The sequence below is a fragment of the Tiliqua scincoides genome, chromosome 1 (genome assembly GCF_035046505.1).
Source record: "Tiliqua scincoides isolate rTilSci1 chromosome 1, rTilSci1.hap2, whole genome shotgun sequence".
Classification (NCBI taxonomy): domain Eukaryota; kingdom Metazoa; phylum Chordata; class Lepidosauria; order Squamata; family Scincidae; genus Tiliqua; species Tiliqua scincoides.
Genome location: NC_089821.1, coordinates 24,203,286 through 24,229,051, shown reverse-complemented (window position 1 = coordinate 24,229,051; position 25,766 = coordinate 24,203,286). Strand labels below are relative to the sequence as shown.

Genomic DNA, 25,766 nt, shown 5'->3' with positions numbered 1-25,766 from the left:
TGTTTTCTCTTTAAATTAAAGCACAATGATCTGGTCCCTTTCTTCACAAGGGCTCTATTTAAAAAAAAGAAGAAGAAGAAGAGAGAAAATGCAAGGTGCTATGACAAAGATCCCAGCTTACAGAGCAAGGCAAGTAGCAAGCTTTACAGAGCGGCAAACCAGTCGCAGCCCAGCTCCGACTTACATAAAAACTAACCTACATAAGGATTCCATTCCAGTAAGCTTTTTGTAAGTTGGGGGTCAAACTATTTCTTGAACAGCAGCAACAATCATATGGATTAAAAAAAATGAGAATCTGAGGATTATGTAGACTACCTATTTATATAGTACAATCAGTGTACACATTGCTTTAAATATGTTCATAGCCAAAAATACAGATCCTTGCCTCCAATGGGTAGTCTTGCTTTATGTTATAACAGCATCCTAACAATTTAATTCTAGGAAGATGATCATGTGAATTTTGTTTCCAGAACTGGAAAATGACAAGACTGCAAGGTGAGATGAAGGATAAGCAACAACCCAGCAAGGCAAGCAGCCTACTGAGCTGCAGAAATACAAACGAATTTCCCCTTTCAACTGGAATGCAACCAACTGAAAGATGCCTGCCATTCTTCTCAGCCAGCAAACATTCTCTTTTCAATAGCCAAGAAATTTCCAAGAAGACATGTAATCTCCTGGTTCTGACTGATGTAAGAAAGCAGGCATGGACAGCATATGTACAGTTGCAGAAAATCCCCAGTAACAAAGGATCGCTAAATTCAGCAGATAAAAATGGAACACCTGGAAAGAAAATGTCACTGGTCTCAATCTAGATCCTGTTAGAGATAATGGGCAAAACACAGAGATAGCAGAAGCGCAAGCTGCAGTGTGTGGCAAGCTGCAGTGTGCAGAGAAGGCAGCTGCAGTGTGTGGTGCTCAGAGCACAGGGAAGAACGCCAAAAAAAGGAGGCAAGACCCAGGGAAGTACCAGCACCAGAGTCTATTTACAGGCAGTATTTACAAGTAGAAGGCAGTTCCAGAAATCGGCAAGCAGAGGCAGTCCAGCAAACAGTCCAAATAGTCAGCACATCAGGTATCAGTCCAGCAAAGATTTGTGCAGCAACTCACACAGTGGAGTGTGCTTGTTGGACATTTATACTCCTGTCAGCCAATGGGAAAGGCCATGATCTCATCACTGAGGAATGTCATTGCATCATCCTGGGTGGGGACTGCATTAGTTTTTCCCATCTCTCCTTGTTCTGTGCAATGACTCAGCACTTTGCCCTGATTGGTTCTTGCCCCATTGTCTGACAGGTATGCTTATATTTGCTTACACACAGCAGCAGTCTGGTAGGCCTGCCTTATCCAGCCACCAAATTGCCTTACTGTATGGGACACATACTGTAACAGATCCCTGTATATCTATCCCTTTCTGTTTTCATGCACCTGATGAAGGAGATGCCTGCCTACAAAGCTCATGCTGCAATACATGGGGGGGGGGGGTGTCACTCAGTGATAGAACACCTGAAAGCATGCAGATGGTCCTATGATCCTTGCATCTCCAATTTAAAAAGTACCTTAGGTGACAGACAATATGGACACATCTGTGCCCAAGACACTGGAGAGCTTGCTGCTCAAGTGGGCTAACTGGGTCAATAGTCTGCTGTCATATAAACCAGATTCCATGTTTGGAATAAAAATTTGTTAGACTTTAAGGTGCTACAAAACTGCTTTTGCAGCAATGAACATAGTTTCTCTTCTAATGGAAAGCAACGTAGAAATAAAACTACAGAAGAAAAACCTTGGCAAATATAAAAACATCTGCATATGTGTGAGGAGTTTGCATATATGCAGCAGGAACCAAATGTGTAACCCTGTGGGTTGGGCAAAAATGAATTTAAAAGAGAATGGAATGAGTACCCATGCACTTAAGGGGTAGCAACAGGAAAATAATCCATATTCTCAACTAAGATGTTTTTCCATACCATATATTCAATTCCATGCTATTGGTTAGATACTGAAAGTGTCCATTTCTACTATAAGGAAGGATGACTTATGGTCGTTTTTATATTATACCCCTGAGAAAATGCAGGAGAAACCTAAGAAGTTACTATAAAACATAACACATATATTTTCACACAGGTCCCAAAGATGGCATCTCTAGCAGAAAGTAAGGGGAATCAATTTCGGTTTTCCAGAAAGAAAAGTGAAAAACGTCAAACCTTTCTTCCATCAACACAGAACAAACATGGTTACAACAACAAATAGTTAGGTTTAAGGCAATTTGACTAGGACCACATAGTCATGAGGGAGAATGGTCCTGAATGCCCAAAAAACCCATGGCGTTTTTATACTATTCTCTCATATTCACATAACCTACAAGTTAAGTATTTCTGGATTATTGTCTTAAGCCTCTATGTGCAACTATGGACACTGCTCTTTCTGAATCTCAGGCCAGGTGCTCAAAACTCTTGACCTCGGCTGCTAAGATGCCAGCTCATGAACATCATATATTCTGGGAAAGGATCATCTCTGTAAAATACTGATGTAATGCTGTTCCTATCATAGTTTAACTATTGTGGTGCCAGTCTGTCTGACTGACTGGTTTTTTTTAATCAGGGACACAGATCAATTTAGGGGTCAGGAAAAGAGATAAGATAAGAAACTTCCATACAAAGGACCAAAACCCTAATTAACAAATTAATAATGGTCCTAGGAACACAATACATCGGTGTTTCTCCAATGGTGGGTTGGGACCCACGAGGTGGGATGTGAGGCAATTTCATGTGGGCCCCCATTCATTTCAAAATTTTATTTTTACTATATTAGACTTAATGCTACCATGGTATGTGACTGCATTTGGGGAAATGTTACAGACCTGTACTTTTAACAAGCTACTATGTATATTCTTTTAACAATGACAGTCAACAGGACTTACTCCTGGGTAAGTGTGGGTAGGATTGCAGCCTAGGATTGTTAAAAATGGTCCTACTTGATGATGTCACTTCCAGTCATGACATCACTTCCGGTGGGCCTTGACAGATTCTCATTCTAAATAATGGGTCCCAGTGCTAGAACCACTGCAATACATAATCTGGCGATGGTACTCCTCAAGTCATTCATACCTTGACCAGCACATATGCATCCCCTCAGACTCCCATAAATACTGAGAGCTTGCTCAAGTGATTTTGTGACCTTGGAGTGCAGCAGACCATAGGTGTTCTGGGTCATTCTTGGGTAGTTTAGGGACTGGGATAAAAAGAACAAAACCCCTTTAATTCTTTCTCTGAATGTTGTCCTTTTCTTTACTCTCTCAACGCAAATATACATTGCAAATATTCATCCACCACAATTCGGTTACCTATTTATTAGGATTCCTTCTTGTTTTTTTATAAACCATAGCTGAGAAGGTATCTTTGGTGCACATTATTTTTGATGTCTCTCATTAACATATATCTTTAATTTTTTATTGGAGGATTCTCTCTCTCCATCCATTTGTTAAAAGTGAGCATTCCTTTTCTGCACAGCACTGGCTTTAGATACAGTCTAAGTTTCTTGTATCAGCAGGAGTTATTTTGCATTGCCTTCACTACTTTTTCCTTGAAAGGGGCAGGACAGATCACCCTGCATCCTTCTGAAAAGAACTTTTAAATAATTCCCTATGCAACTAGCTCCCTTGGCAACACAACCCCCTACAAAATAATCGGAATACCAGTTCTAGAGTATTAAACCTAACTATTTCATTTATAGCTAAAAAGGATTGAAAGGTGGTTAGCAGTCCAGATAATTATTTCCCAATGCCGATTCTCCACCAATCTTGCAACTGCATACAGGTGGGCTGGAGGGAACTTAGTGTGCATTTCTGACTGTAGAACAATGATGCCGGTTGTATTTCCTGTACAGGTTTGTGTTTTCTAGATCACCTAGATCAGGGCTCTCCAGACTCTGTCCTGTGGGACGGATCTGGTGCCCTGCCTGTTCCTTCCCCCATGTGAGCAGCGCTTACCATTCTGCAGGGGAGCCATCTTTCCCACTGGTCATCTCCCCCAAACTGAGCTCTGAACTGCCGCTTTCAGATTTCATCGCCCCAGCAGCCACTGTGCTCAGATTTCTGGGCAGGCACGGAGGGCTGCAGCTCAGGTTGGAGGATATCGATAGTGGGGAAGGATGGCTCCCTAGCAGAACAGTAAGTGCTGGTCGCACTGGGGACATCTTTCCTCTTGTACAGTGGTCTCCAGTTTGGAAAATGCTAATCTGGATCTATTCAGCCCTGGTCGTTTCACCAATCTGTTCACATTGGAATAACTACATGTACTCCCAAGGAAGCCAATCAGATATGATTGGTTGTGAGGAAACAAGTGGCACAAACCAGAAAAGGCCCAATAAATTCCCAGTTACAAACTCAACTGAATAATGTGATTTCCTACCACTGTTCATCTAACCAAAAAAAATTAGGTGACACATCCATGAATAAAGTCGCTAGATCCTGACAAGGATCCAACTGTATCTCAGATGAATGATAAGGGAACAAATTCCTTTATGTAAGAAAAGGAAAGAAATAATGAAAAAGCTCACTTCTTCACTTTCGTGCCTACAGAAGGGAAAAAAGTTGAAGCAAAGCAAGTAGGGGGAAAGAAGACAGATAACGAGGCTCAGTAGGAACATTTGCCTTTCTTCCTTTGAAACTCGAAAGCTATTTCTGTGCTTGCAGAGATACTGCTAATTTGTAATAATAGATCTTATTTAACACAAATAGACTACTTGATCTATCTTAATAAGGATGGTGCTAATGCAGTATATCAATACATATGTGTCTGTCATTTTGTTTATCTGTTGAATAACTGGAAAGCTTTGTGGTAAGGTTGAACACATTAATAATAATAATAATAATAATACAGGTATTTATATACCGCCTTTCTTGGTCTTTATTCAAGACTTTATTCAAGGCGGTTTACATAGGCAGGCTTATTAAATCCCCGTAGGGATTTTTACAATTTGAAAGAATGTTCTATCTTACAAGAACCACAACATTCAGGTGTTACTTTCTTGATCTGGTTTCACATTCTGGCCTCCATCCTCCCACACTCAGAGCAGATGGAATAACTCGGCTCAGCTTGTCAGCTGCTTCAAGGTCCCACGGTGCCGGTGGCCTCGAACTGGCGACCTTCAGGTGTTATCTTCAGGCAAATGGAGGCTCTACCCTCTAGACCAGACCTCCTGCCCTCTAGACCAGACCTCCTGCCCGAGTTAAGCAAACTTCATGGGCATCAGACTGTAGTCACTAAGTTTTTAAAATAGTCCTCAGCCTCCAATAGCTAAGGGTCATGGAGTTAATGTATGGTCAAAGCCACAGACAATGATAATCCTTGGGGAGAGAGCTTTGGGGAACTCAAGAAAGTCGCTAAACTAGCAGAAAAATTTATGCCTGGATTAAAGCCCAAAATATAATGCACATTAATTTGATCCTTAGGAAGCACATTTTGAATCAGGTAGACTTGAGACTGAAATTGATCCTTTGGAAGATCAATAAGAATCAATACGATGAGGCAAAGCTGACTTCAAGTTCAAAATGGATGGGTGCATTGTCTAAACAAAACAAATGAAACTGCATGGCCATGAGAATTCTAATAGATGTTCAAGTGTCCTCTCCTCCCTCTTTCATAGTGCATATGCACTATGAAAAAATGCTCTGCACAAATGCAGCTAGAGTACTGGCATCTCTTGGTTACTGGGTGTTCATTAAAAAAAAATCATACTGCTGACCTGCCAACTGCCGCTGAAGGTCTCATTAAGCTCTCTGTAAGGGTGCTCAAGGGGCAAAGCCCAGTATCCCATTTCAGGAACACGCCAAATAATAATTACCTGGGGGGATGCTTTTAACTGACTAACAGGCAGTTAGAAAGAAATTAACAAGAACTGGTTCTTGGGAAACAATTAATCACGCAATGCAACATCCACTGGGAGAATATTTTGCTTGTGACTAACAAAGAATCTCATTAGTTCACTTCCCTGACAGTTTCTCCCACTGGCCCCATGTCTTACAATACATCTTAAGGAGCACTGGAAAGTACTGCAACTAAAAACTGGAAAGCAAAGGAATAAAGAAAACAGAACTAATCTAGACAATAGGCCGTGCCACCAAGGGCAAGAAACAGATCAAAAAGGGGAAAGCAGCAGGCATCTTGAAGATGGAGCTGCCAGGATGACAGGAGATGGACGAGTATTTGGCAGTTCAGACAAGAACAGTAATTGAGTCAAAAAGGACTATGCCCCAAGCTATGGCTGATCTCTAGCAAACTGTTCTGACAACCTCCAATTTTATAATAGGATAGCAAAAACCTAACCTAGTCATTTTACTGGCAAAAACTGGCAACTCTTTGTTAGAAGTTGGTCTTTTTAACAGCTTTGGAATTATACCTGTGAGCACCTCCTAGACTATTAAAGATATGGGGAAAAATCCCAACAAATTCAACATGGTAAAATTATGGCCAAAATAATAATGATAAAAGCAGAAGAATGTGCTTACAGCTGTCGCTTCATCCTCTCCTACCCGTCAGCTGGGCCCCAACAGAATACACAAGATCAAATGTCAATAACATGCTGACAACACAGCAATATACACATCTCGGTAGTAGTCACTTCCAGATAGCTGCTCTGAATCTAAGAGCAATAAGGAAATGGGGGAAACCACCAAAAACTCCTAACCCGAGTAAAACTAAGAGGCAGCACTTTTTGTGGAAGGCTGGATCAAGAAGTCACACTTTCACACCTGGGTGTCACATATCTTTGGTTGGTATAGTTTCAAGCTTACTTCATTTATGACATTCTTGTGTAGCACCTTTAAAATGTTCTCTGCATGGGACAACAGACTGAGTGACCACACTAGTTTTCCATCCTAATGTACTCAACTTCGGAAGACTTCAAAGCCTTTCCTTCAAATGTTATTCTTAACTGACTTTGACCATGGTAGACCAAGGCTATCCAGAATGCCATCACAGCAAAAAACAAAAAAAGGCCTAATCAACAAGAAAACAAAACCTACTCAATGCTCCTGATCTCCAATTCACTACCTAGCTAGTGAGAAAATGTAGCCAGTTTGAGTTTCTCCATTCCCAACTTTTTTGGGCCTCCCTTTATTTCAGGGGTTTCTAAACTTTTAGGCCAGGGGGTCACATCAAATATCTGGCATGTCATCGAAGGCCAGAAAAATAAATAAATTTTAAATAGAAAATTTAAATAAATATATTAGAAAGCCTCAGAAAGCCTAAGGCCTTCAGATGGTCCAAAAACATCACTTCTGGTTTTTCAGGAAAACCAGGAAGTGACGTTTTTAGGCCCTTAGAAGGCATTCTGAGGGGAGTTGCATGGCCTCCCCGGCCCTCAGAACACCTTCCAGGTGCAACTGGAGCTCAGCTCTGGTCACATTCAGTTGAATGGGTCAGAGGCTTGCAGGGGATCAGAGGCTTGCCATGGGCCGCATCTGGCTCCCGGGCCGGGGTTTGGAGACCCCTGCTTTATTTCCACCATCCTCTAACTCCTACAAATTCTTCTCTGTCCTTTCCCCCTGCTATTGTGCCCATCAACTTCCTTATTGCTCTAGAAAGTCTGGAACTAAATTCAAAGTCTATGCTATCAGAGAACAAGTCTGCTACTAGCACAGCCAGTGCTACTGGTAAGGGTAGAACAGTTTATAAAGATTTATAAACTGACTTTTGGCCCCAAAGGCCCGCCCCCAAACAGAACACAAACAAATACCAAAATAAAAGCAAAAGAAATCACAAAACATATAACACATGAAACTGAAAAACCAAACACAATAAATCAAATTACAAAGGCAAGAGAAGCAAGAGACCAACAATGCAGAGAGAAAAGACCAAACCACCAAATGGGCTGGAGAAAGAAAAGTCTTTGCCAAATATAAAACTCAATAATGAGCCCAGTGTGGAACAATCCCAGGAAAGAGTGTTCCACAACCCCCTATTCCATTTCATCTTTGACCGAACTTCTGACCATAGAAAAACACAGAACCAAATCTCAGATAAAGGTGGCAGGCTGATTCATGTGGGAAAAGACGGTCATAAGATATTACAGGTAAAAATGAGAATCTTGAATTAATATAGTAAACACAGTGGTAACCAGAGCAGATGGTAGAGAATGGTAGCTGCATGTGCCTAAACACAGGCCCCCACAAGAACTCCAAGCTGTTGCATTCAGGACCAGAATTTGTAACTAGTGTACAGATAACTATGGCCAATCCTGGCTAAGCCAGGAATGAACGTTGCGGGTACACCAACTGAAGCTGGGCAAAGGCACTGTGAAATCTACGCCTTGGAGGATGTGAACAAAAATACTTGCAAATGGGACATAGCAAACTACCAAGGTTCTCGCCACATCTTTTTGGAGGCACAAATGTAATTGGTTCTACTCAGAATAGCTCTGCTGACAGATTGCCTCTGGATGCAAGAGTAATTGAAAGCAAGTTTTCTTTACTGCCATTGTTGCCACAGCAGCAGTAAGAATCAAACTGAGTCAAACTCAAGATGTCTGCTGGACCAGACACCTGAACAGGAGAATCAAAACCTTGTAGATCATAGTGACTCTGCCTCCTCACTCCTACAGCCATGGACTCCTACACCTACTTTTCAAACCCCTAAATCTAGCAGAAGTCAATAAGAACTATCATTCCTGATATAGTCATGTTGTCAGGTTAAACTGACAGAAGAGCAATGTACAGGTGTGAGTCCTTAGATGGCCAGGAATTTAGACAGTAAGGAAGTACATGGCTGCGCCATTCAGTCTAGGACCTAAATGAGAGAAGCGGAAATTGGGAATGGAGAAGGTTTAACATGTCAAGTGAGGAAAAACTAGAAGCTCTAAATGCAACCTTCCTGCTTTTGTTCCAGGCTGAGGTTCAGTGTGCAAATTCAAATAATCAAGATGTGCTACTTGACATGTAGCAATCTCAGCGGAAGTAAATGCATCGTACAGTCACTGTTTTTTAACTTATCAATTCTGGGTGAGTGACAAAGCAATTAAGACTATTCATTTATTAACCTCTCTACTATACACTTTCCCCTGGGGGCTGGGGATAAGAATAGGCCCTCAGTTTGGCTGTACTTGTCGTAAGAGGCGACTAAACAGCCACCGGGTAGATGGGACTCATTAGCCTGGGAAGGCAGCTCATCTGAGAGAAGGAAAACTCTGATCCCAAACCTCCACTGCCTTGTGGCTAAATCCAGTTATGGAAAAGGCTTCAGGAGTCAACCTCGAGGCAAAATCCGGAGCCGGAGTCCCTGAGGCAGTTCATGGCTGAACACAGTCATGTTCTGGCAACTCCTGCGACGCCGCTGGAACCAACTGTATTGGCCTCTGCCTTTCCATTGGAACATTTCAGCGACATGGAGAGGGGGGATTTGCTGCATGGGTAACAGCCTATCCTCCATAACTACTTTACCCAGGCTTCGCGCACTGGAGAGGACACTGTTCCAGAACCACCATTCAGAGCGTGACACCATAGTCTTCCGAGACTGAAGGATGCCAACAACAACTATACACTACATCCCTCCATGCTTCCCACATGCTGAGAATCATATTTGTGTGAACTGGCCCTAAGTAAATGAAAACACCCAATTATAAGATATTAGCCCAAGTGAGATTATAAAATACAAATATTGCATAAATTATTGTTCCTGCATGCCTCCTGCTATGCACACTTGGTCAAAGCTCAACTACCAATATCTACAGAACCATCTATCTCTGTGTCAATAAAGTTTCATTAACTTAAAATGTCAATTTAGTTAACCCTGAATTATAGCTGAAAAATATTTCTCAAAGGCCAAAAACAGAGTTCATTCCCCACAGGAGACTCTGCACAGGCTAACAGCAAGTATTAGAAAATAATTTTAGATTTATAGTCAAGTTCATTGGTTTCAGAACTTGGGTCAGGCAACAATTTAAATGCTATTAAAACAGAATAAAATGCTATCCAAATAACACTCCCTAACTTCCTGCCAATTAATCTGTTTGAGCTGGATTTCAGGAGCTATAGAGTTCCAGAAGTTAACAACACTTCTGAAAAATGCTTAAACTCTGGCAATTTTCAAGGGTGTGGGTGGGAGAACAGAGGAATCCCCCCTGTCAGCATCTGGTACAAGGAAGTCTGTCAGCCACTATGATCCTACATATTGCTGGTACATTTCAGTTCTAACCTTCAAATATGTAGAATTTAAGCCTCATAAAGTAATAATTAGCTAAGATATCTAGATCAGTGGTTCTCAAATTTTTGGCACCAGGACCCACTTTTTGGAATGACAATCCGTCCACCAAAAGTGCTTTCCTGAGAATGCAGCAAGTATTGAAAATGCCCACAGCAAGCACTGAAATTGTGCCATTTTCCCTAGATAGGCAGGCTATAAATAATTAAATTAAATTTATTTACGGCACCGTGTGACCTTGAAGCAGCTGACAAGCTGAGCCGAGTTATTCCATCTGCTCTGAGCGTGGGAAGATGGAGGCCAGAATGTGAAACCAGATCAGAATGAAACATCTGAATGTTGTGGTTCTTGGAAGATAGAACCTTCTTTCAATTGTAAAAATCCCTATGGGGATTTAATATAGCCTGCCTATGTAAACCGCCTTGAATAAAGTCTTGAGTAAAGACCAAGAAAGGCGGTATATAAATACCTGTAGTATTATTATTATTATTATTATTATTATTATTATTATTATTATTAAAAAATTAGAAATAAAGTAAAATAAATAAGGGGAGATGAGATGGGGAAGCTAGCCCTGTTCCACCAAGTGAATTCTCTCTGTAGCCTGCCTGCACAAATGTCAAACTCCCCCACTCAAAAAAAATAAGAGTTTCAGCCTTACCCAATGTCCAGTTCAATTTAAGTTCTCATATTTGAGCAGCTCAGTGTGATTTAGGACAAAATTTTAAATTCAACATGTTTTTTGTTTGGGCTGGATTGAGATTCAAAGCTTCCCTCTAAATGGCATTAAAAACCCTGAATGATGAGGAGAGGAAAAGCGACTCCATGGGGGAGGGGGAGAGGAATCTGTAAAAGACAACAACCCTTACCAATCAAGCAGTGGTGTCAAACCTATCAGCACTGGAACCCACTTTTTAAAAATATACACCATCAGGACCCACCTAGCTTTACAAGACTAAAAAAGAAAAAAAGTCTTATCAGCTAAGCCTCTTTTTACTATAGTTTGGTGGGGAGGGAGGGGCTGCCTTCTGGTCTTGTTGAGCTCCACGCGCATAGGAACAGGACCATTCTAGGAACCTTGCACTTCCCTTTGCCTGACAGTCCACAGGAACCAAGGCACGTCTGGTTACTCATGAGTAAATGTGAATATGTTGCTTAGTTTCCCTTTCCATAGGGCTCAATACATTCTCGGCTTGGAGGGAGGGACTTCTCAGGTGTTTTGGGGGGGCTGTGTTTATTGGATCAGGACCATTCTGGTGGTGCTGAATTTCTCTCAGCCTACCCTTCACAATGGAATAGAGCATGTTTGTCTACTCATGAGTAGATAATTCAGTTTCTCAGTTTCCATAAGGTTCAATGCATTTTACTTGCCTGCTATCAGCTTGTCAGTTGCAGCTTTGCGATCCACCCACCAAGTGGGTTGCAATGCACAGTTTGAGAAACCCTGATCTAGACCAGGGGTGTCCAAAGTTTTTGGCAGGAAGGCCATATCATCTCTCTGACACTGTTTCGGGGGCCGGGGGGAAAAGAAGAATTAATTTATATTTAAAATTTGAATAAATTTACAGAAGTTTACATAAATTATTATACTAGAGGTGGAACTTATATGAATGAACGAAGGTCTTGCAATAGCTGAAGGCCTATAAAAGGCCTTGCACAAAGCAAGGCTGGTCTTTTCTTTGCTGCCACTACTGCATCACATACGTGAAACAGCAAGCAGTGGAGGGAGCCCTCATCCCACAGCTAACATGAGAGGTCAAACAGTCGCCCTCACGCTGAGAGTAGTTGCTTCTGGCCAGTGCGGGCTCCAGAAAGTTTCTGGAGAGCCAGAGGCTCACTGGAGACTGGGGTGTCCCTGAGGGCTGCATTGGGAGTCCTTGAGGGCCGCAAGTGGCCCCAGGGCCAGGGTTTGGGCACCCCTGACCTAGTCAGTAAGACTACAACCATTATTCAGCACAGCATTAAAAAGAACATTAACAGATGCTGCCATTTTATTCCACAGGTATTTAGCATACAATTATATTAAAAACGCAACATTAAAAGTTACAAATTATTAATTCACTTACTCTTATATTTTAGATGAAAGCCTATCATCATTAAAAATAAATTGCAGTTTCACTGTGTTCCCATTTATTTGTCAGGCCTTTGATTGAACAAGTAGTGATTGAACAGAAGGAAGTTAATGATGCTGAGCAGAACTTAGAGGAACATTTGATAGTAACACCACATGAAATACAGAAATGTTATTTAAACTTGCCCAGACTCGACAGTGCCACAGGTTAAACACTGACTGAATACCAAGCAAACTAGAAGTAAATCAGAAGTAAAAAGAGACCTGGAGTTTGGTACCAATTGTATTTTATGTCTTAGGAAAGGGAAGGGAAACAGAGTATTAATGAAAACAAAATTTTTTAAAAGATTAATGCTATGCTGGAAGGAAAAAGAAAAAGATGAAAAATTAGGAAATGTTTGCTTTCCAGTAAACTGCTAACCACCTACATTATCCAATTCCCACACAACTTTATAGAGAGATGAAAAGATAGAAGATAGATCTAGCAGGTCTAGAAAATAGCATCAAGGCACATCAACTATTGTTTGACTTAAGTTTACCAAAATATAACAGTGGATTATGTCAGACTGAGCAAGATTACACAAGCTTCAGACTGTGTGCAGTTAAATATGGGCTACACAGGTCTCATAGGTAATTCCAAACTGGTGTGGGCATGCTGTATGAATAATCTTGAGGTAGGCTAAATGAAGAAAAAACCAAGAGACCATTTCAAAGTGACCAATAAAATTGAAACAAAATCAGTGAGATAAAATTTAAAGGGAAAATATAGGCTGAACACAACAACTTAGTTCAATAATTAAACTAAGGGGTTAGGAAATCTTTTCGTAGAAAGACTATTTTTCAGCTTTTGCTGAACAGTCTTCATTCCAGTTTCTGGAGGAAAAATCCATTATGGGTTACAAGCCATGATGTGCACGTACAACCTCCTGATTTTAGAAATGGGCTATGTCAGAATGCTAGATGCAAGGGAGGGCACCAGAATGAGGTCTCTTGTTATCTGGTGTGCTCCTTGGGGCATTTGGTGGGCCGCTGTGAGATACAGGAAGCTGGACTAGATGGGCCTATGGCCTGATCCAGTGGGGCTGTTATTATGTTCTTAATTATAAACTAGTCTAGTTCACCACTAAAATTATTACACAGTACAAGAGTTATTTGTCAGACAAGGAAAGGTCACATCTACACTTGCCAGGACAACATGGGAGAATTAGCAAGATCAAATGGCTGGAAACAGAAAAGCAGCTAATAGTAACAAGCAGCAGTTCCTGGCTGGCGACAACATTAAGAAACCTGCCCCTGACACTATTACATCTTTAAATGAGCAGTTCTAAGTTATTTCACTGTTTTCTGAACAGTTGTGAACTAACAATAGAACTACATGTGAAATCGAAGCAATTGATCCGAACACACGTGGACCCAATCTCTGATGGGTCGCAATAGGATGGCAGCCGCTATCTTAGAAGCTGGCAAACTCTGGGGGCGCCATTTTGAAAGCTTCCAGTCAGGCCCCAGAGAAGCTTCAGGACTGCTAGAGGCATCCTAGAGCTGCTAGGGTGAATGAGTGCAGGGGTATGTGAAATGGAGTGGAGGAAATGGGGGAGTGAATTAAACACACTGATCTGCAGGAGTATGTAAAGTGGGCTGGGAAAATTGGGGTGAGTTAAGCATTCTGGTGATCTGCAGGGGTACGTGACATGGGCTGATAGAACTGTGGTGGTGGGTGTCTTGGCAGCTGTCCTTTTAAAAAAAAAGAATGTTTCTTGGGACAGTGAGGATGTCACACTGTTCTCGGACAGTACTAAGGAAAAATTCTTCCATTTCTTTCCCTCCTGCCCCCAGTTCTCCTCTGGCTCTCTCTTCCCACTACTGCCAAATCCCCAGTATTCCAAGCCCAAGTCTCCATGGGTAACCTGATTTCCTATCCTGCTCTCCTCTTTGCTTATACCATTACACACCTCCTTTCCCCTGAAAAGTGGAGGAGGAAAGCTTTACATCTACCTAGAAACCACTTGAAATTGTTTAGAACTGGAGGTGAGAAGGTGCATCTGTCATCTTGTGCAAGGAATGGTCTCTGAAATGCAAGGCAGAAATCTGTCCTTGGGCTCTTTTGCAGCCTTGCTGGTATGTGAACAAGACACAGTTTTGTAAGCCTGACTTGGGATTGGTGCAGTAGGAAGCCCTTCCTTGCTAGTGTGGCTCTGATAAGCTGGTTGCAGTTGCTTTTCATTTTTCTGAGTGTCCAGCTCATGAAATTGTGGCTTACTGTGGCTCTGATAAGCTGAGATGCTGACATTCTTCAAAGCTCACCTTTGCATAATATTTGCTCTGGCAACCCTGCAGTCCAGGATATTTTGTTGTGTCAAGGTTGTAAATAGGCTTTTTTTCCTTACACTTTGCTATTGGAAAAAGGCTGAGAAATAACCCAATAAAAACTAATAAAATGCCAAGAGATACTCTCCTTTTAAAACAGGTGGTGTTAACTCTATTAAAGGGAGATGTCACTTTCTGTTTTATGACATCACTTCCTGCTCTGACATAACAATGAAGGCACTTTCTGATTGATGATGTCACTTCCGGCTATTACATCACTTCCAGGTTGATCCAGGACAATCATTCTCAAAAGTGGGTCTCATGCTAAAAAGTTTGGGAACCACTGGACTATAACTTAAGATGCTGGTGTGCTCACCCTCTCTCCCAAAGCTGTGAACTTATTTTGAGAACAATGCTGCTAAAGTAAACAGATGTTCAAAACCAAGACTGTGCTCAGTGGAAAAGGCATTGGTTTCCCTTGCTTTGTCAACTATTATTCTGGAAGTTCCAAAATGTTCTGCTGCCTGTCAGGATGAAAGCTTAGAACTAGTACTAAGTTATGGGCAGGGAGGGGGAGATATATGTTTCACAGGCATTTTCAACAGCATTGAAAGACAGCCTCCCTTTTAGTTGTTTTCTAGAACATATTGTAAAATCAATCTGAAAGCATACACCTGTTCAGGAAACTCTGGTCTCCATAGGTTCACTTTGCCCTCAGTGACATTTCTGATTGGTTAGGGTTACCCACATTAGCAATCCAGGAACACCATCCTAGTCCTAGTCCGCTTTGTTTCCCCTTAGTGACATGAGCATGTAGCACCAGTTGATTGGTGGCTCACATTCTCAGTCATGGGGAGGATCTCTCCCCAAGTATAGCACTTGCCATTACAGACAAACATTGTACTCAGGGGGACTGAAGGAGGCTTTAGGAGGATGTCAGAGGGAGTACATCAGTGCTAGATAGGGCTTGCCAGCACATTCTCACTGCTGCCCCATGCAATCTTGTATGTATTTTATAACACCTGAACACAGATTGTGTAGCACTGTGAAATCACACTCATTCAATCTGATTGGCTGGATTCAGTCTGGTAAGTGCAAAGCTTTAACTAAGACAGAGAAAAGTCATACTAAAGGTGCAGCTGATGGAGGAGCAACAGAAGCCAAAAGGCTTTTTTTCAGGTAGTCTCCTCAGTGCCCCTTATTTTTGCCATCCCTTCAGCCCTGAGACACTCCAGGAAAGTTTTTACGGTCAAACTTTTTTGATATGCAATTGAGAACATCTGTGTGTATAACATCTCTCCCTTTCTCCAAACAAGAATAAAAGGCAAAAGGGTTTACGCAAGTTGTAATCTATGGGAAGACTACGCCAATTGCTTTATTCCTCACAAGACTACAATTTCCACAAGCTTCTCACCCTTTGTTTCCTCCTGTGTGAAGAAAAGAAAAACCATTCTCCTGCAGCATGCCGCACAATTTAAACTTGCAGGGCTGAATCCCAAGCAACAGAGGGAGGAGAGAAAGAAGTTCCATACTGCTACTGGGGTAAGCAAAAGGTGTATTTGAGAGAGCTGGCAAGGGCATTTACCACGCCCCAAAACGGACTGGTAAAATAATCATTCCCCACCCCCACCCCACCCCCCAGGAAAAAAATCAGATAATTTTCAAATCATTCAGAAGCAAACTTCAGCCAGACACCTCCAGGCTTTTACTGCAGCTGAAAAAAAGAAACTGCTAAATTTTAAAGCTTTATACTGAAGAACTGAGAATGGGAAGCTTGTAAAACTCTTAAGTTGAACTAAACTCTATAGCTGGAAAGGAGAAAGGGAAAAGCACTAAGTCTAAATTTCCTTCCTCAGGAATATTTTCAAGCTGTTTCTGTCTTGCTGGCTACAAGAAGCTTTGCCTAAATTAGAAAACAGACCAGCTATATTTACTGAGGAAAAAATAAGTAATTAAAAATAGTTGACGATATTTTGCATTTTCAATTGCTTGATTACTGTTAGCCTCAATGAAGAAATTTTAGATCATACGGAAAGGACATTTCTAGTAGAAGTACCGCTGCAAGTAGAGACTGGTTTACCCATCACAGAAGAGATGCTCTCCTACTGTCACATAGGATGCACTTACATAGAATTCATGGTGTCGTACACTATTGGGGAACTGCCTTCGCTCATAAAAGGCCCACACCCGGAGGTCAAATGGGAGGGCACTTTGTCAGGTACCATTGCTGGCTGCTTGGCTGCTGGCAGCCAGAGCTAGGGCATTCTCTTTGGGAGTATCACAATTATGGAACTTCCTCCCATTGGAGTTGAGAAATTTTAGGCAGGGTTAAAATTCAAAAAACTCATATTAAAAATTTCAGCTCGTATTCAGTTTGTTTGTTGTGTGGGTTGCTTGTTCTGTTTTTTGCTTTGCCCTATTATTTTGTTATTTTGGTTTGGCTTCCTTCCAATTTCTGTTTCTTGCTTTTGGTTTTTTTAATGCTGCTTTTAGGATAATGATGGCGCAATCCTATCTTGTGCTGGAACAGGTAGGCCAGGAGGTCTGCGCTGTATCCAGCGCAAGATAAGTGCCCAAAGTGGCTCAGCAGAGGCAAGGGGAAACTCTTCTCCTTACCCCTGGGTAAGCCACCGCAGCCCCAATGGGTCTCCCTGGAGTTGTGCCATCACCAGAGGTGGCATAAGTCTGAGAAGAACGGAGCAGCTTGCAGCCACTTTGTGCTGCTTGGAGAATAGGATTGGGATCTGGCATAAAAGTCGGGTTCCAGTCCCACCTCCTGCTCCCCACCCACCCCCAGGACCGCGTTCCGCCTCCCCCCCCTCAGAATGCCTCCCTCCCACCTCCTCCCCACCCTTCTCAGACCCCATGTCAGCCAAGCTCAGCTGATGCAACCTACTTGGGACAAGCCGGCATGGCACGGAGGCTGGATGCAGCCTCTGTGCGCTGGTGCAGCTCGCACCTGCACCAGCCCAAGGGCACTTTAGGACTACACCCTGAATGTCATCTAATTTATGTTATGCTGCTCTGCTTTTTATCTGCTGCTTTTATGATAATGTGTTATTGTTAATGGCGTTTTTTATATTTTGTATTTTATATTGAATTATACACTGCCCTGGATTCTTTGTTTGCAAGAGGAAAAGTGAAACAATTTTTTCACCCTCTCTCTCCCCCCTTCCCCCTCTTGGGGTTCTACAACCCCATACATTTTAAAAGCTGCATTGTGTTTACTGCGTGTTCCTTGGATACATCTGCACATTCCCTTCATTGCAGTGACTGAAAATGTTTTGCCAGGAATATCTGCTAGCAAGCTGCTGTAATATCTATGAAAGGTTAGTGTTACATGATACAGTTTTTGGTATGAACGTTCGGTCCTGGATCCTTAGAAGAACTGTGGATAAATTACAAGTTGCAAATCCAGTTTGTAGAGAATACAGAAGAATGTAAGAGTTGGATATGTTTTTGAAAGTCTCAGTTGTTGCAATCTCTTGTGATACAGATTACTTAATGAATGTACAAAGTATGTCCTCTATTTAAAAAATCTCTTTTTGTGTCTTAAAATAAACATTTTTAAAATGAATTTGTTCCAGGGACAGTTGGGGAGCACTCCATAATCCTATAATGCATGAACCACTATAATAATCCTACAATGTGAGAGCAGACAAAACCTCAATAAGAATTTTGGAGTTACATGACCAGAAGTCAAGTCAGTACCACCACCAGTAAATTTAACTGCTAAGGAAAAACTCAACAGGGCTGCTTAGTATTTCCAATTTGGTGTATGTGGGTCAGTTATGAAGTATTATAATTCAAAAGAGCAGAAATTACTCTAAGGACACACCATTAGCAACAGAATACAAAAAAATGTATATTGATGTAACATTCTTTTGATGCTTTCACAATCATGACAGGAGAAATAGGTACACTGGAAGAGAAGCTATATTTTATGCTAACAATTCAGAAGCACAATGTAACCAATATCAGTACACATTGACAGTATATAAGGACATGTATTTCAGTAATGAAATCCTAATCCATTATATGAAATTGGGTTTGCAATAGCTTTAAACTTAAAAAACCTTCATTGACCTTCATGACTAGAAAAATGTGCCATATAATTCAAAAGTATTAAAACAAAAGCTGTTTGTTATTGACTTTTTCCCGGAAGGGTCTTATCTAATTTCCAGGGCTAGAGTTTGATAACTTGTACAAGAATAACTTCACAAACGAAACACTATTCAGAGTTGTGCTTAAAAAGGTTGAGCAATTCCCAATTTAATCAATTGGTTTGTTCAGCCAAGAGCTTTGGTTTGCATTTTATCACCTTTTTTTCTAAACCGCTCAGCAATTACAGTGTGATGTGGTTCCCTGACACTTAAGGGCTTACAACCCAAGTTTATTGGTTCACAGAGGATGACAGCAACATTGGAGAACTGAAAAGCAAATCATACCCTTTACTTAAATGTTTGCACCAAAGAAATATTATTCGTTTATGTAGTACTTTATAATCAGTATCTCATTCTTCTCAAATACTAAAATGTATTATTTGTATTTTATGGAAGGATGACTAAGGCTGAGACATGTTCAAGAACCTTGGACAAATCATTGGGTTAATGGCCAAGATGGATTCCTTGCTCCCTAGTAGTCCATTTAGCTTGTTCTACTACACCACGGGTGTCAAGCATAAGGCGCGGGGGCCAGATGTGGCCCACAGAAGCCAGCCCTCAGGCTCTCAGCTGCTGAATAGTGCTGAAATGTTACTGCTGAAAGGGCAGCCCACTTGAAAATTGGGTTCTCCAATATCTTGAAATATGATCAAGATTTGTGTATTTTCTCTTCTGTCATTTGCAGCTAATGAGTTCCTAAGTGAGAAAAAGTGCTTATTTTTGGTTTTGACTTGTTTAATGAAATCCGTTCCTGCCTAATGGCATCACTTCCGGCCCTCAGCAGGTATCATGAATGCTATTTGGCCCTCGGTATGAAATGAGTTTGACACCCCTGTACTACACCAACCTCAAAGCAAACTGCCATTAGAAAAACAAAACTCTCCATCAAACATTTAGCAGGTAATATCATTTCAAGTTTAATTTCAGGCAGCTTTTAGGTATTGTTCAGTTCAGACTTCTCATAGCAGTGTCTGCTGTCCACAAAACTCCCATCAATGAAGCCAAGATGCGACATAGTGAAAGTCAATCGCACAATTAAAGAAGATGTACAAACAGAGGTCTGGAGAAGCAAAGAATCATCGCTTACCCTCATTGAGGTTTCTCCTCCATGTGGCTGCTGCAGCCTGAACACCTGAGCCACCATATGTTCTGTGGAAGGGTGCAGCAGGATACGGCGGGAGGCCAACCCTACCATGACATACCTGCCCATTGGGGACAGGCTCACAGAAATGGCATTGGGACCTGGAGATGAAACACAACATCTCATTCTATGTAACAAGCTCATTCTATGAAACATTTTAAAAAGAACAAAAAAAATTACCAGTACCAGTTAGTCTTCTTGCAATTTTCTTTGATTAGTACCTGTTATGCACTTTACACTTTATAGCGATACTATGTGGTAGTATTCTATACTCCTATATTACCATTGTAGAGTGTATTATTTTATTAAAAACCCTGCTATTTCTGTTCGCTTCCTGAGCCAAAGAGCTCTTACCAAATCGCTTTGTGTATAGCATCTCGCCCAGGTTGTGTGGTGCTAGGGAATATACTGCCAGTATTCCCTCATCAGGAAAACCTCGCTGACTGCTAGGAATGAAGGCTGCTAGAAGCTGCCCATCTGCAGAAATATCACAGCTGGCATCGTTGTATATCTTGCAGTTCTGAACAAGCACATTCACAGAGGCTGCAAAGAGAGGAAGAGAGAAGATGGATCAGATATTAGAGTTGGAAAACAGAGGATTCAGATTTTTTAAAAACACTATTTCATACAAGGGAACATAGAACCAGCTTTTCCAGAGTCCAGGAAGCATTCACCATTGTGCTGGAGTATTATCTTACATTTGAATCTGTTCAAACTGTACCTAATTTTACAAGAGCATGAGGAGTGGGGCCTAGAACCAAGAGGTGACTGAACACTTTTGGTACCAAGAAACAATCACTCTCACAGTTCCAATGACTTTATTCCCAGCTGTTAAGCAGCAATATTTTAAAAAAGTATTTATTGCCTTTTGTTATTCCCCTTATATTTCTTTTCCATGTCACCAATTCCTGCTGTTGCCATGGCAATGCTTGGTGTTCATGAAAGAACCTGGAGACAGGTGATGGCAAATTGAATAAATACCATCTTTCAGTATTTGTAGATGTTGTGGCCAATGATATAGAAGACAAAAGAAACCACATTTTGGAAACCAAACCATTTTAAATCATTCTGATTCAGTGCATAACAGCGAATAAAACCATCTTGATGCCACTGTTATTTGTACCACCTTCTTTTTACTTCAGCATCCAAGTATTGCCACTACCTTCATCTCTATGTAGTTACCACAAAAAACTTCACTGCTGCTCTGGTTATACCATCTGCCCCAAGGAACAATGCTGCCTTCTCCCTTGCCATTTCCTCTCTTCAAAATGACTCTCTCAGACTCACCCACCTGCTATGTCCATCATCACATCAGACTAGTACTAGTCTGTTTCTCTGATCTATATCTACATATAGTTTAAGAATAATGGAAGAACATAGAGCCCTGTTGCATCAGGGCAAGGGCCCATCTAGTCCAGTTACCTATATCTCACCTTGGCCTGCCAAATGCCTCTTGGCGTACACAAGACAACAAGAAACTTGTATCCTGTTGCCACTACTTTGCATCTGGTTTTTAGCGACTACCTTTAAAACTCAGAGGTTGCAACACAGTCATCATGAAGGGTTTTTCTTCCATTGAGCAGCATACAAGAACAAAGAGCTCATCACTTCCAAACACTATTAGTTCATTCGGTGGGGACAAAAGGAGAGACTATCAGTGAAGTTTGATACAGACAGCTTTGCATCATGTCCTATAATGGGAGCCTGCCTCAAGTGATCCCAGCTCTTTCTTTGCCTTCTTCCTTCCACAATGGATTTGGTGTCATCTGCTCCAGTAGGGGAAAGGTGATGTATAAATCTTTTAATGAATAAATAAATAAATCTCACTACCACTTGGAAGCCACAAGCTCCTTAAATCTTCTGGCCAGTGGGACATACTGTTTACTTTTAAAAGTCACAAAGAAAGGAGAATTTCACCAGGTGTCTTTTGCCATCACAGTACTGAACTGATTAAAAAAAACACACACGTAACTGGCAAAGTGTCTCAATCTTCAAAGTTAAAAGAAGCCCTTTAAGGAGGAAAACAGAACTCTGTCTTCAATGGCTCCCTTGCCTTGACTGTCCCTTTTCATGTCAGCTTTTGATTATCCCTCTTGTTCCTAATTGCTTTATGATGTTTATCCTCCGCTCAACTTTTTATTTGGCCTTTCCTTTTTCTTCAACTCCTCTATGACATATTGATTCCTTAGCTTCCTTCTTTTCCCCCTCACCAATTAGTCAGCCCATCATTTAGCTTTACTTCCTAGCACTCCTGCTTCTCCTCACATTTCCTTCTTGCAACAATATATGGGGGTGGGGATGACACATAAAGTCCTATGCAGGCTTAAATTCCAGATCCACACAATCTCATGTATAGGGTCTTTGTGGTCACCCTGTACAGTTTCAACTGTCCTTTGGTCAATAAGCTTTTTCCATACTTCGCAATATATAAAGGTTCCTCTACATCTTGACTTCTCTTTGTCACCCTCACCTACTCTCTCCTCAAATTCCTGAACCTCAGTTCAGCCTCTGACATCCCTGCCCTTTAACTTCTATCTTCTGGAATCTCTCAACATCCCACCAACCTACTTTGCCTCCACAACTCTTCCTGTACTTAAATACAGTGAGATTTTAGACTCTGTGCACAAGAGACAACCATCTCCAAACCCTATTTTACTTATTCATTTTCCCACCCTCACAGTTGCTAACACTGCAAAACCTCTCCACACATTACAATATACACATTAAGCAGTGAAGAGGTAGAATTCTGGATTGCTCCATTTCCCGTTAACAGCAATCTACTTAAGAAAGGATAGTAAGGACCCACTGCAATTGATGTCATGACCAGAAGTGACATCAGCAAGCAGGAAATTTTTAACAATCATAGGCTGCAATTCTACCCACACTTACCCAAGAGTAAACCCCAATGACTATCATTCTTAAAAGAATATACATAGTAGCTTGTTAAAAGAATAGGTCTGTAACATTTCCCCAAATGCAATCTCATACCATGGTAGCATCAAATCTAATATATTAAAAATAAAATATTGAAATGAACAGGGACCCACCTGAAATTGGCTCGCGACCCACCTAATGGGTCCTGACCCACAGTTTGAGAAACACTGTTTTAAAACATAACTACAAACACCCCATGTTGCTGCATGTAATAACTGAGCACCACAGAGGAAAAGGTAGTTTTTGACTGGTTAGTTTACTACCTACAGAATATTTTCTAGCATGAGTGAGATTCAAAAATATGATTTCCACCTTTAGAGTTGCCAGGTTATGGTGCCAAAGAACACAGAGATGGCCTACAAAGTTCCAGCTAGATTCTTGTGGCATCTGCGTTAAAGAGACATTTGCTAACACATAAGCATTTTAGAGCAAGAATGGTATACATGAGGAAAGTTGCTGCTACAAGAGTGACCTTTCATTTTTGGTTTTCTTTTACATTGTTAATTATACCAAGTTCTCAGATCAAAACAGAGCAGAGAACACTTATGAACACCACTGACGGGAGGTCCAGAACTGTCATCAAGAGACACATTCTGCTTCTTACACTAAACTTAGAAATTAGCAGCAGCCGCAAAACCCTCTGATCATTCTCAGCAACTGGCTTTCTGTGGGCTGTTTATTTTTATGTTTATCCTTCTCCGTTAATCTCATTTATAATTGAGCTATTTCAAGTCTTATGTGGCATGTTAGCAGGAGGCACATTTATGAATCACTATCATTGACTATCTCCATTAAACTTTGACCCATGTTAATATAGGAGCTGAGGCTTCAAGCAACTAGTCCGATTATGGTCACAAACTGCCAATGATTATATGTTCATCACTTACACTTAATGTACCGTGTTTCCCCAAAAATAAGACACTGTCTTGTTTTTTTAGGCTCAAAAAAACACACTAGGCTCAAAAAAACACACATTAAATCTCAGATAAACATCATCACGTATTTTATGTGTATTTCTCTATTTCCAAATTAACTCTCCAGACTGGAAAGTACATTTTGAATTTTTAACCTCCTCTAACTGAACTGTTTACTCTAGGGCTTCAATCTTAAGAACAGAGCAAGAAGTTCTCTTACTTTGTCTCCTACATTATATACATGATTAATGCTTGCTAACAGAATTAGTTTCATGATCTGCAAGGATGCATGTTTGTGTACACTGCAAGAAGGCATTATCTTCCTGCTACTATTTCCTTCTCCTCTGCTTGCAATTTCCCTGCTCTAATCTTAAAGGGGCTGTCATGAATATCTGTTTCCCCTGCCTTTTCTGCATATTTTCCTACATTTGGAGAAAGTTTAAGCTCACCAGCAAACACCATTGCATTGCTAGGATCGACTTGCAGCCATTTTGTTGCAGTTGCCATTAGCCATGGGCCAGGCTAATCAATCAGCTTCCCTTACATCCAAATAGCAAGTTCTCTCCAAAAATTGGTATATGCCTGCTGACTGGCTCACATTACTGTCTCTTTTGTTCCACTTCTCCAACCAGGGAATGCCATGATGTTACTCTAACACAGGGCTGCTCAAACCCCTGCCCGCAGGCCACTTCCAGCCTGCAGAGGCTCCCCATCCAGCCCCTAGGGGGCTCCCCATGTCCAATGGGCACTTTGCCCACTGAAGACTCACTGCGGCCCATGCTGTTCCAACATACGAGCTCCAGGTCTGGTTTCCCCTCACTGCCTTGAGCTTCGCATCTGCTCAGCAGTAGCAAAGGGAAGCCAGCCCAACATGTACTGGGCCTTTTATACTCATAAAGCAATGCGAGACTTGCTGGTCTTGCATGAGTTCAACCCATGAACTAATGAGACACCTGAAGGTATTGCGTCACCTTACGACTATTAAAGGCCCTGCACACATGCTGGGCTGGTCTTTCCTTGCTTGGCTCCTGAGCAGTATGCACGTGGAACTTCAGGCAGCAGGGGAATCCGGGCAGCGAGCGCTGTCTCGTGTCACGTGGCAAGGGAGCACTGCTGCAACCCAGCAGCAGCATATGTCCCCCACATGAGGGCGGGCAGGTAAGCGAACACTCTGCGCCATGGCAACTCAGCAGCACCTGCAGCCCATGTGAGGGAGAGCAGACAAGCGAGTGCTCTGGTTGCGTCACAACACAGCAGTAACAGCTTGAAGATGTCCTCTTACATAGAGAGAGAAAAGTGCTTATGAACTGGCTTGAAGATGCTCCGGTCCATGTTAGAAAGTGTTTATGAACTGGTTTGAATTCATTCATCGATTCATACAAGTTCTGCCTCTAATATATTCATTTATGCAAATTATGTAAATTTATTCAAATTTGAAATGTGAATTATTTTTTTCTAGCCCCTGAAAGTGTCAGAGAGATTATGTGGCCCTCCTGCCAAAAAGTCTGCACACTCCCACTTTAGCAAAAGTAGAAACTCCCAGTACACAGGAAGCTGTGGTACAAGTAGTTCCCTTCCAGCAGCCTGAGAACTCCATGGGACTCAGAGAGGAACACCAACTCACTGAACACAGTGAATGAAAAGGGCGGGAGATCCAGTTTGGCAACGTGACATAGAAAAAAAAGACTAGCCAGAAAGAATCAGTTTTCAGTTTCATTTCTGTCCATTTTGTAAAGTCCTTCCAGCTATCACTTTCCACCCACCTTTCTTCCCCTGTTGTTGGTTAAGCAATTAATTAAAAAAAAACTGGTTTTATTTTAACCCCTGGTCTGCCTGGTCCCTGATTATGGGGAGGGTCAGTGAACTGTCACATCTCTTGCTCTACAGATGCTACTGTGAGGAATTAAAATAAGAATCTGTGGGGTTTAGAGTTCTCCTGAGAGGGGAGTTTTGCCTAGATGCCTCTCTCTGTCTGGTCTTATAGCTTGGGCTGATGGCAGCAGGTACATTCTACCAAGGCTCTCCCCCATTCAACTGCTTGTC

At 41.6% G+C, this 25,766-nt stretch overlaps 1 protein-coding gene across 2 annotated transcripts in view; it reads right to left on the bottom strand.

Moving 5' to 3' along the window:
* Positions 1 to 25,766, bottom strand: part of AMBRA1 (autophagy and beclin 1 regulator 1) — a 177,550-nt gene that overhangs the window by 50,058 nt on the left and 101,726 nt on the right. For both annotated transcript variants that reach the window (XM_066636722.1, XM_066636723.1), the window contains 2 exons: positions 20,230 to 20,418; positions 19,822 to 19,976 (listed from right to left, as the gene is read on the bottom strand). In XM_066636722.1, coding sequence (XP_066492819.1) covers positions 19,822 to 19,976; positions 20,230 to 20,418 — 344 coding nt within the window. The remainder of the gene's footprint in view (positions 1 to 19,821; positions 19,977 to 20,229; positions 20,419 to 25,766) is intronic.